A 12,360-nucleotide genomic window follows, 5' to 3' on the forward strand; every position below is an offset into this window, starting at 1 on the left:
GCCCCGCCTCGCCCGTCCCTAAGGCCGCGGCTCCGCCTCACCCGACCCCAAGGCCGCGGGCTCCATCTCGCCCGACCCATGGGTTTGTGCCCCGTCTCGTCCGACCACTTGGGTGCGGGCTCCGTCTCATCCGACAAGGACTCATACCGCCGCCAACCACTCCAGGTCCAGGCGTATGGGCCTAGGTCAAAACTCTAACATCAAGGAAGAGACCGGCATGTCCTGATGTAACTCATGGTCATGACGGACCATACCTAAGGATTCACATCAAGAACAATGTCGGGCGTGCCAGTGCTGTTCTGCCTAACCCTCGTATGAATGCTGATAGGAGCGTCAGTTCACCACGACGCCCGCTGGGATGAAATGAGACGCCATGACCGGTAGATGATGCCTGCGTATGGCGCCAGTGACGAACAGGGCCACGACGTGGAGCCATCCCTGTTGACATCTACAGGATCGGCGGGACCCGCACGAAGGAGAAGAAGGACTCGACGATCCTGGAAGCCTTTCTCTCTCTGGTTCTTCTCCTTTTCCTCCGCTGTAACCCACGCTTTTCCTTGACCTATAAAAGGGAAAGCAGGGCGTCCCATGAAGGAGACCGAGGGGACCCGATCGATCCAGAGCCGCACAAAACCGAACCATGAGATAAAAACACAAGAGCACGACACGAACACATGGCTGAGCAGCGATCGAGCTCTTAGCACTCGTTCGCTCCTTCCACCAGAGACTTGGGATCATTTCTCTCTCTTGCCTGTTTGTAACCCTTACTACAAACCAAGTGCCGGTAACACGACCAGCAGCAAACTGGACGTAGGGACGTTCCGTCCGAACCAGTATAAACCCTTGTGTCCTCCGAGCACACCTTCCGAGCCAGACACGCAAATACAAATTGACTTATCGGTGATCCGAAAACACCGACAAGAAGTCACACACCAAGTTTGCATCAATGTGAAAAGAGATGAGGAAGCTCTAACAATTTTCTGCATAAACCAGCTAGGCTGGTACGGGGACCTAGTCAACCTGGGTTTGGCCATTATTGATTGTCAACCGGGCAAAACTGGCCGAGCCGGGTTTGGCACTGTGCACTATTTAATTGTTTTAGTTGCTGATATTTGTTGTAAAAGTTTTGTAGAGCGTATTCATCTTCATCCTCCCTCTAGGCATTAAGTTGGTCTTTTTACAGGTCAATCCACAAAGAACAGACCCCCAACCAACTTTGTTCTTGGAAACCCATGCATCGCTATTGCGGACTACAGTTAGCGTGTGAGCACTTGCGCGTGTCCGACTCGAACGGCCCGGTAGCCTCCAGTACGCGTAACAGAAAGAGGCAAGGGAGAGAGAGAACAACAGAAGCTTTACAGGAGAAGGAACAACGCGTGGCGTAGACACGTGATGGATAGTGTTTATTGGGTTGGTTCGTTTGCTGGATTGGAAACGAGTGAACGGTGAAAATGGAATTTGGAAAATCGACAACTCAGGCACAACCTTAGCAGCCATGTTCCCGTTTCCGTTTCCGTCCCCGTTCTCGGAACAGGAACGAGAACTTGGAGTATCATTTTATAACGTGGGAACTCCCACGAGAACATAGACATTCTCGGAACGTAGACGTTCTTGGAACATGGGAACGAAAACGTAGGTCATGTTCCTGTTCCAGGCTGCTTAAGGGCACACCACATGTCCACGTGCCACTAGTTGCGTCTTTGTTTTCCCCGGGCAACCTAGCTAGCGACCGTGTCTGGCAGCCGGAATTTCCTTTCCTGCTCAGAATTCCCCACCATCGCCAGACGGCACGAAAGACGAAACACGCCGGCCAGGCCCAGCCCGGCGCGCGCGTTCCAGCTCATGGCAGCATCCACGTCCACGGGCCACGAGCGCGCAACGTTTCCGCGCACCACACCCGCACGCCCCGTGCCCCGTCGACCGACTCGCGGACGCCGCGCCACCGTCCGTGCCCGGGGCCCGGCCGAAAGGCGCAGCAGAGGGCAAAGCCGTGGCTGCCGTTGCACAGTCCATTCACGCCGAACGCCCCCCCGCCGCCCGGCCTGGTCCCCACCGACCGCCGCGAAATCCCTGCGAAAAGCTGTCACCAGACAGCAAAAACGCAAGCCGCCAAAACCCTCTCACCGTCACCGCCCTCCCCGAGCACGCATCCCCGTACGGCGTCTCCCCGCCGTCAGTGGTCGTAGCGGCGATTCGGTTTTGCTCCCAACCGCTCTTTTTTCTACTGTATCTACTCCCCTCTGTGCGCCTTTGCCGCTTTGCGTCCCTCAGCACCTGCTCGCCCGCCCCGCCCCGCCTGCCTGGGCAGCCTGACCGCAAGCGCACGCGCTCGGCTCGCCGCGTCGGGCCGCCGCAGGGGCGAACGAAACCCTAGGATCAGGGAGCCTCCGGGCATCGCTGTTCGACCTCCATGTCGTCCTGCGGGTGCCTGGTGCTCGAGAAGGTGGAGGGCGACGCGGCGGCGAAGGCGAGGGTGAAGGCCGCGCCCGGCGCGGGCGCCGGCGCTGGGTGCGGCTCGTGCGCCGGGGACTGGCGGGGCCGGTCCGAGGCCATCTTCCCCATCTACGTGATGGGGAGCTCGCGGGGGAGCCCCGTGGCGGCGGCGCGCGGCATCGTCGACTCCCCCGAGGACCCCATATGGGTGTCCGTCAAGGCGGAGGCCAAGTCTGAGGTGAGTATGCTTCAGGACCTCGATTGGAGGATTGGTTGGAATCGTTCGCAGCTTGTGCTTTTGTTCCGTTGTTTGTGCCACGCAGATGACGAAGCTACGTTTGTTTTGGGTGGTTGTCGATTGCCACCAGCTTTTCCTGGATGTTAGTGTTGGGCATCTTATTTAACCCGTCTGACCATATTTTAGTTACTGATGGCAACACGCTAGTATACTACTAGTAACTTAAAGTATATGATTTTCTCTGTAACCAGCTTTTGTAGTTCTTGGATTTAATAGAACCGTTATCTCCTTTTGCGTGGAGTGCGCAAGTCCACATCTTTTTTTCCTTCTTTACTTCAACGGTAGAGTGGATTGGCCACGATAATTTATTGGCTAAGCTTAGTTGATGTGACAAAAGGAACTGCCTTTAAAAGTATTGGTAGTTCTGTTTTTTTTTTTGTGAGTTTGTAATAGTTACAGTTTCAGCTGAGCCAAGGAAATCAAAAGGCCAAAAATGGATTCGATTTCAAACTATGTGAATTATTTTCTAACTATATATGTCCCCATGCCATTGTGTTTATAACTTTATATGTTGCGTAGGCAACCCTTGATAAAAAGGAAACGTTGCTGGCAACTCAGTTTTGATAATGCTGTGATCTGTTTCTAACAAAAATTCATGTGCAGATGCATATCTCTTGCATTTATTATGTAGGGAAGCTAAGTATTGCCCAGTTAAGCTTAAAAAGCAGTAACAAAATCCAGTTCAATGCAACTAACATTAAGCATAACTACAGTCTATGGAAGAGCTTTATGTCAACGTAATAACTGAAATAACAAATCCTGTAAAAAGTGGAATAAAAAAACCATGTTGATGTTTTTTTTCACTCTTATACTATTCTAACGTTATGCTCTCACCTCTTTATGCATGGCTGTGTTTGTCATGATATTACTGTTATATTGGTTACCTGATGGCCGACAGTGCGATGCTCATTTTCCACAGGCAGAAAAGGAACCTATTTTGAGTAGCTTCTTGTACGCCAGTGTGTTGTCTCATGACTGTCTGGAGCGAGCGTTGAGCTTCGTCCTTGCAAACAGGCTTGAAGATCCAACGTTGCTTGCTACTCAGCTAATCGATATTTTTAACGATGTCGTTCTGAATAACAAAGATATGTGCCGTTCCATTCGCCTTGATGCTCAGGTGAGTCACTATTATTCTGCTAACTCATTTTGTTTTATGTTTACGTATTAATTCTTCTACACCATCCTGTTAATGAATTGATAACTATGGGAACTGCTTTGCTAATTCAGGCCTTCAAAGATAGAGATCCAGCTTGTTCCCAATATAGTTGGGCACTGTTATACCTAAAGGTGCGTATTTGTGATATCCATTCCAGGATGCTGTCTGAGTAGGGAGAATTTGGTTGCTCATTTTGCTGTGTAGGATAGGGTTGAATTGCCTCTGGCACCCTTCTGTACCTTGTTACATGTTTCTGACATTGGTTTATCATCTAATTCTTACAAACATATACGACCCTGATGTCTAGTGTCTTGTCATGCTGCTTGTACGCTGTTTTCAGGGTTACCAATCGTTGCAATCATATAGGATAGCTAATGTATTATGGAACCAGGGACGTAAAGTTTTGGCATTGGCACTGCAAAGCCGTATTAGTGAGGTGAAGCATGATTTCTTAATCAGCAGATAGATTTCTATTGTAGCCATATGGCTTTCCTCTTTGAGTAACATTTGCTATCATTGTACCTCGCAGGTCTTTGCTGTGGATATACATCCAGGTATTTCATCTATGAATTTAGAAGACTAAATGTCTGTAATATAATAATATCAAATTTATACATGCAACTCAGAACACTAGAAAATCACTAGGAAGTAAATAAGGTGTTAATACACAGTGGGCCTTTGATAGATCAATCTACTTAGTAGTCACTTTATTACTATTTTAATTTTATCAGTTGGTCTGTGCTGTTTGATCTTAATAAAGTTCCGGGTCATCATAGAAGTTCTGTACTTAATGCTTATGTAGCTATATCTATTGCCATCCTGCAAGTGCTTTGTTGGTTTGTTCTTCAGGCTAGAAAATAAGTAGCACGACTCTACAATAGGTGCTTACACCTTCTAAGTTTTCAGCTGTGAAATTCAAATGCTTGGTTATTTATTTATTTTTAGGTTGTATGCTTTGATACATTATTTTTTTAATTAGGTCTTCAGTGTTTTTTATTTTTAACATGCAGCCGCCAAAATTGGCGAGGGAATATTGTTGGATCATGGAACGGGCCTAGTCATTGGTGAAACTGCTGTAGTTGGAAATTGGGTTTCATTAATGCAGGTGAATGCATAAACAACCCTCTTTTTTCCATAAAGATAAAGAAACAGCACAATTTTTGCAGTATGATTTTTATTACACAATTTGGCATGTTCCTTTCTTGTTTGAGAGATTGTTTCATTCTTGAAGTCCATATTAAATGCTGAGTGGTTTGTTGAAGTATGGTCCTTAGCGCTTTCCAAGATCCTTTTTGGTTGTTATTACTTTCTTGTATTCTTATGAAGAATGGAAGATAAAGTGGTTGTTATTTTATGAAGCATGTGTATTTAACCATTGGTTGTTCTTTATATATAAGTCAAGCTGGCGTGTTGCAAAAATTTGTTGCTGGTTACATACTTCTATCCCATCGACTCAGTGTTTGATATCTATCTTGAGCATCGACTCATACTTATTCACAAAAGTAGTGCATATGTAGACATAGAATTTATGGTGTTGTTATGGTAGCTATCACCTTAGCAAATTTGATGTTTTTTTTTCTCGGACACGTAGGACAGCTGCGTATCATTATATTAAGGAAAAGCTGGGTAGAGAAACACTTACAAAACACACCCCACCACTCCCAAACAACTAGATCGCTCATGATACACCACAAAACACTACCACGACCAGGAGAAAAACGTCTTTAAGTCCCCTCACGAGACAAGGCAGCTAGATAGCCAAACCCCCATAATACAACGTGATGCTCTCAAGATTTGGTGAAGCCCCATAAAAAACACAGTAGTTAACATCATCTCTTGCTCCGTCAAGGATTTTCCCTGTACTTGGGCTCCCACTCACAATTGGCAAGACAGCCAAGGAGGTACTGTTGCCTTTACTAGATAAAGTGGCTGACTACCTCCCAGGATGGAAGGCATCTTTAATGAACAGAGCTGGGCGGCTGGTAATGGTGCGCGTGGTCCTGACTGCTGCCCCAATTTACCTCTTGACAGCTATGGTGTAACACGTCACTTGGGAGGAGGGGGGCTGCCGCTAGGGTTGGCGGCGTGGGAGGAGAGGGAGGCACAGGGAGAGGGCGGTGTAGAGAGAGAGAGGAGAGGGGTATAGGAAGGAGCAATTGTTCTATTCTTGCTTGATTAGATTGATTACATCCTCCCTCCTCCCTATATTTATAGTCCCTATAGGACTTGTGCTCCAAGCAACTACGGAAGATATCCTTATAGATTGGATTCTCCTTTCCTAAACAAACTAAACTCTTATCTCCTAATTTACTTTCTATTTCTATTTTATTCTTCTAATTCCTTCCGAGGGAAGGGAGGCGTGGAGGCGCCGGCGCCTTCCCATGGGCGCACGCCCTCCCCTTGGGCCGTGCTCGGCCCATTAATCCCGTGTTGGGGACCTGTCATCGGACGTGTTACATATGGATACGCCAAAGTGGTTTTTTTAAGGCTATAGATAAAAAAAAAAGAAGAGGGTTCCTTTGGAAGGGACAAGAGCAGGCAAATGGGGCCACTGTTTGGTAGCTTGGGAGAAAATACAGCGGCCAATCGAATATGGAGGGTTGGGCATCCATAATCTAGAACTGTTTGGCTGTGCTCTAAGAATTCGATGGCTTTGGACACAGAAGACTGACCTGGACAGACCATGGGCAGGGCTCCCGGTCTCAGTACCTGGTAAGGCTCAGGCCCTTTTTGATGTTGCAGTGGATGCCATTGTTGGAAAGGGGAACAGATCTTGTTTTGGACCGACAGGTGGATAGATGGTCACACCATGGCTGAAATAGCCCTTAATCTGGTCAAAACAGTGACAAAACGAACAGCCAAGCGACGGATGGTGGCTCAAGCAATCCAGAACAGAAGATGGGTTGGTGACATAAAAGGAGCTCTCACAATAGAGGTTCTGATTGAGTACTTCCATATTTGGAAACTGTGGACAGGCTACTCTTGCAGCCGGATGTGCAGGACCGTTACACTTGGAAATTATCCCAGGATGAGACATACAGCAACAAATCTGCATATGGAGCCTTCTTCGTGGGAACCATCAAGTTGGGACCATGGCGAAGGATTTGGAAAACTTGGGCACCCCCGCGCTGTAAATTCTTCATTTGGCTGGTATTTCACAATAGGGTCTGGACGGCCGACAGGTTGGCTAAAAGAGGTCTCCCCCATCCAGATGCTTGTCCCTTTTGTGATCAGGCTGAGGAAACCATTCATCACTTTCTGGTTGAATGTGTATTCACTCACCAAGTGTGGGCCTGGATATTCCAGAAGCTTGCCCTGCTGCTTCTGGCGCCTGATCTGAGTCGCTTCTCGGGATGGTGGAGGAAAATTATTGCAGCGGCTCCAAAGAAAATCAGAAAGGGTTTGAACACTTTGATAATCTTGGTAGCTTGGGAGGTCTGGAAGCATCGTAATGATTGTGTCTTCCAGAACTTAAGGCCGAATATTCAGGAGGTTATCAGTGCTGTGTGCACGGAGGGCGGTCTTTGGTGTATGGCCGGGGCCTCCAAGCTCACACAGCTTTTGTCCAGGTCGCTCCCCTCTGGAGCTTAAGTCCTGGGAGTTGCTGGTTGTCTTTTAGTTAGTTTGTGGCGCGTTGTTGTGCTGGTCTCCTCAGGGTGTGTGTGTGTGTCCTGGTGCTCAGGTTGGGTCTCCCAGACCCGTGTACTCTTATTCTACCTTAATGAACACGCGCAGTCCTCCTGTGTGGTTCGAGAAAAAAAACAATGGTCCAAGTTCCGAGAATTATAATGGAATTTATACCTTGCCGATCCTGTCCGATCACCCCTTCATTGATTCTACCAGCCATCGAAGGAAGACTCTCTTGATTGAGGGGAGTGGTTCAGGAGCCCCACCCTTTGTAGCAGCCCAAACCAAAACTGCCGAGAGTAAACACATGCCACCAAAAGGTGATTAATTGTTTCACCTTCCTGATCACACAATGGGCAGCGAGGGGGATATTGCAAACCCTGACGAGCCAGCGGGTCAACCGTCCAACATTTGTTATGGGCAGCCAACCACATGAAGAAGCGGCATTTACCCGGAACCCAACTCTTCCAAATGCTCAAGGGCCAAAAGAAACTGATCCTTGGAGGAAACCATCATAAGCTGACCTTGCTGAATATTCCTTGGAAGGTGCAGATGCCAAATGTGATCAAGGAATTCAGCAAGGACACTGACGTTCAAGGCCCCCTGTAAGTCGGTGATCCGCATCAGATAGGTGAGACTCCAGAACCGTCCAGCTGTTGGCCCAATAGCATCAAATTTGCTTCCATGTATAGCAAATTTGATGCTATTTCAAACAATTAAAAAGACAGGTAGGTTAAACCTTGAAGCCTTTAGTTCCAGGCAAAATCATGTGTAAACAATTAAAATTGTTTGGTTATCCTCCATTCATCCGTTGTTCCTTTCAGTATAGCAAGTTGCATTCTTAACAGCTCAGTTATAGAACTAAAGCAGGCAGCAGGCAAAATGTCCAGGTTTTCATCAACTGAAACTACGGATCTTCCTTCGATAACTATTTTGACAGCCATGTGTGAATAGGCAAACTTGGCAAGCCTATACAGTATTATTCTATGATGATATAATATACGAACTAGATATAAACTTCAGACTGTAATATGCCAAATTAAGTAGACTTGTTGGATTATGTTTGTTCCTTAAATGATTTCTATGCACACATTTGTATTTATTCAATAAATATTTCTGTGTGTGTGTAATTGCGACCCATTCAATTAAGTTCAGAAGATTTTTTCATTTTTGTCTAGCTTCTAGAGGCATGAGAAACCTTTTGATGTGTGCATATACAAGTAAAATGGGAAAAAGGTGGGGAAACGTTAGGGGCATATGTATGCTTGCTTTGCAGTATCGTATTACTATTTTCCCTTCAGTTTTTTTCGTAAATCTTAAATGAACTTTGTCCTTGCTTGGCTAGATTCACATCTGTATCCTATAAGTATGCCCTGATTGCCCTATTTCTATATATTTTCATGCCGGTTCCTTTTTTCATAGTTAAAAAAACTAGACCAACCTAGGAGGAACTAGGTGGCATTTCATTTTAAGAAAATAGGCACCCAAATTCGCCTGGACGAGGACTTGAACCTGGATCGTCTGGGTATACGTGCACACCCTTGACCAACTGAGCTAGCTCAGCTTCCTTTTTTTTTCATAGCTAAACTCCCTTGACCAACTGAGCTAGCTCAGCTTCCTTTTTTTTCATAGCTAAACTCTATTAAGACTCCAAAGCTTTCTTAGGGAAAGTCGTAAAAAGAACGAAAGTTCACCATCTTATGAGTCTGACCTTTGGTACAGGGTGTTACACTTGGAGGTACTGGCAAGGAACATGGAGACAGGCACCCCAAGATCGGTCAGGGAGCTCTTATTGGAGCTGGTGCTACTATCCTTGGCAATATCAATGTAGGCGAAGGTGCCATGATTGCTGCTGGCTCCCTTGTTTTAAAGGATGTACCTCCCCACAGGTTAGAAACTAGACTACTGTATTACAATCTTACGTAATAACACCGCAGGTGAAAACTTTAAGGAACAGATCTGAACTTGGATGTTCTAATGTTCCTGCAGTGTGGATAGTCCTTGTAAAGAAAGCAAACATTAAGAAGAAAATGATTAAAATGGTACTGTCCAGTGTCCAGCGCATGTTATTCATATATTGACTGATTGAGCGTTTTCTTTAAAAAAAATGATTGAGCTGCTAGAGGCTGCACCTATGCTCACTTTATGCAATGTCCAAAATTAACTATACAACTTGCAGGGTTAAAAAAAAACAGAGCAGAGTTTTGGTTGGAAACTTGATTGTACTACATTGCCAACAAATAGCCTGGCAGCAGTATGACACCTACATCATGTGTCTAAAGGCCCTAGATCTAGTCTTGCTAACTACTCCCTCCATTTCAAATTATTGGTCGTTTTGGCTAGATACATAGTTAAAAACTTTGTATCTAGACATAGTGTATATCTAGGTGTACACCAAAAGCCAAAGTTTCGCTAGGCGCTGGGCGGAATCTAGGCGCTGACCCTCAGCCTAGAGCCTACTCGGGATTAATCGCGCCTAGGCGTTCCTAGGCGTTTTCCTAGGCGTTTTGGCAATATAGACATCCTACATTTAGACAACGGGCATTCACAGCAGGCAAAATCAGATCAACTCATCCATTCACATTCACAGAATCACAGGCATTCAAATCAGAGGAGAGAAGCAGGGGATGCATTCAAAATAGAGGACATGGAGGAGAGGAGCAGGGGAGGGGCCTGACCTTGGTGCTGCGCTGCGCCGCTTAGGGATGAGGCTGTCGGCTGGGTGAGGAGACCGGCGGCAGCTTCCAGGCGGGGCAGCAGGTTCCAGGCGGGGCAGAGGAGGCCGGCCGGGACAAGCCTCCAGGCGGGGTCGCGGGGAGCAGGGCGACCAGCGGGGCCGGCGGGTGGAGCTTCCCTCCGGCGCGCCGTCGCAGGAGGAGAGGACGAGCGGGAGTGGCCGAGCGGCTATCTGCGACCTGGAAGGCAAGAATCGAGCGGGAGCGGACCTTTTCCCTCTTCTCCTTCCCGCGCGCATCCTTTCCCGCGCCAGACGCCATAAGCGCGCGCGCGCTTCCGCGGCGGCCAAAAATTTTGCCCGTGAGCGGGTCGTCCGCCTACGCGCCGCCTTGCGCGCCTGCGCGCCGCGGAATCGCCGCCGAGGCGCCGATTTGCGCCGCCTAGTCGCTGCTCCCGCCTAGGACTGCGACTACACCCTAGTCTACGCGGAGGGCCGTCGATTAGCGCTTAATCGCGCCTAGGCGCGCCTAGGCGAGCGCCTAGCGGAACTTTGCCAAAAGCTATGCACATAGAAAGCCAAGCGACCTATAATCTGGGACAGAGGGAATATATGATATGCGATTTTCCTGGATTTTCTGGGATTCAATCTCTATCTAAAAATATAAGCATTTGATCTTTCAGCACTTCAATGTCCTATTGATTGATCTGCTACCTCCAGTAAATTCGGACCTGACATTGCTGGTTATCAGTAAAGAATCTATATAAGACAGTCCATCCAAAGTCTTTTGTGTAATGGTGTTAAAATGGAGATCTGTACTTTTAATAAGTGTCCAGTGAAACTTACAGAGCAAGTTGAACCAGTAGCCAAGGTCACCTTCCTACAGCCTATGATTACATTAATATGCATTTTGTTAGTGTTAGTGCAATAATTAATTTGTTAACCATTTGGTCATCAATTCTGCTATGACCAAGTGGTCTTTCACCATGTATATTATGTTATGTACCTCAACTTAATCATTGATTTTTACATTGTTGTTTTCCTTTTGTTTCAAAGTATGGCTGTAGGTAATCCTGCAAAGATAGTTGGTTATACAGAGAAAGAAGATCCTTCTTTAACTATGAAACATGGTAAGCATATTCAGAGATTTTTACAAGCTAGGACTTCTGGGTTACATGATATACAATGCTAGGATACTTGCTTTATGTTACCATTTTTCTGATCGGATGCAGATGCAAGGAGAGATTATTTTGAGCACGCTGCCGTCAGATTCAGATGATTGATACAGCTAATGATGAGTCTTCCTTCTATTCGTCTGTGGTGAGCTTATCATTTTAGCCCTAGTACCGAAGTTCCTAGAATAGTCCATTATTAGGTAGTTAGCCTCCTATTTATAGATATAGCAAATGCACTTGTAAACAAATTGTTGATGCATGAATTTGTACATAGAACAAATGGTTGCTGCTGCCCTGAATGAACCTGTCTTATTTGCAGGAATGTTATGGACTAAAAAAAAGGTTTCACCGCTTCATTGGCAAGAAGTTTTGTGGAGTTAAAAAAAGGTTTCATCGTCTTATTCGCAGGAAACATTGTGCAGTAAAAAAGAGTTTGACAAAACGCATACCAATGCCATTCTGGACATTTCGTCACAGGCACAAGGCTGGAGAGTCGATGAGCTTTATTTGTGTTCCTCTTTCTGCCCAAGCAACCTAATGAAGATGAAAAAGGGTCACCCAGGGCTCCAAAATCTGCCAGTTATAGTTTTGTTCCCTTAAGTCTGCTGTAATAACACCAAACATTGTGTTAACAAATGTGGTAGGAAACTAGGAACGGTTTATTTTCCAGAGTATGTAGAGATTTCCAGTTCAAACATATACAGCAGTATAAAGCAGGTCAGCAGCAATGCGGCATAGACATCGAGACCTGGACTGTGCTGACTAACCTTCATGAAGCTAAGTTATATCAAGTGTTTTTTTGAAGGGAAGTTATATCAAGTGTTTGTGGTAGAAACAGAGAAGCATTCTTCAGTGGTCTTCTTTCAAAGAAGTTGACAAAATTTTGAATGCCAGAGTTATCACTGAACCAGTCTCTGTCTTTGACGGGGCAGTCCTAGAAACTGAGGTGCCCTATCATGTGAAATTTTATCTATTCCATACAGGCGTTATTGTTCAA

General features: G+C 46.3%; 1 protein-coding gene across 1 annotated transcript; it reads left to right on the forward strand.

Annotated features, from left to right (window-relative positions):
• The first annotated feature begins 2,039 nt into the window (after nt 1–2,039).
• LOC136449641 (probable serine acetyltransferase 2) lies at nt 2,040–12,360 on the forward strand. The gene is made up of 10 exons (XM_066449754.1): nt 2,040–2,671; nt 3,651–3,848; nt 3,959–4,018; nt 4,228–4,323; nt 4,417–4,441; nt 4,898–4,992; nt 9,237–9,403; nt 11,245–11,318; nt 11,421–11,508; nt 11,683–12,360. Exons 1-9 carry the CDS (start codon nt 2,411–2,413, stop codon nt 11,465–11,467), a joined length of 1,023 nt encoding a protein of 340 aa, XP_066305851.1. The 5' UTR covers nt 2,040–2,410; the 3' UTR covers nt 11,468–11,508; nt 11,683–12,360.

The sequence above is a fragment of the Miscanthus floridulus genome, chromosome 1 (genome assembly GCF_019320115.1).
Source record: "Miscanthus floridulus cultivar M001 chromosome 1, ASM1932011v1, whole genome shotgun sequence".
In the NCBI taxonomy this organism is placed as follows: domain Eukaryota; kingdom Viridiplantae; phylum Streptophyta; class Magnoliopsida; order Poales; family Poaceae; genus Miscanthus; species Miscanthus floridulus.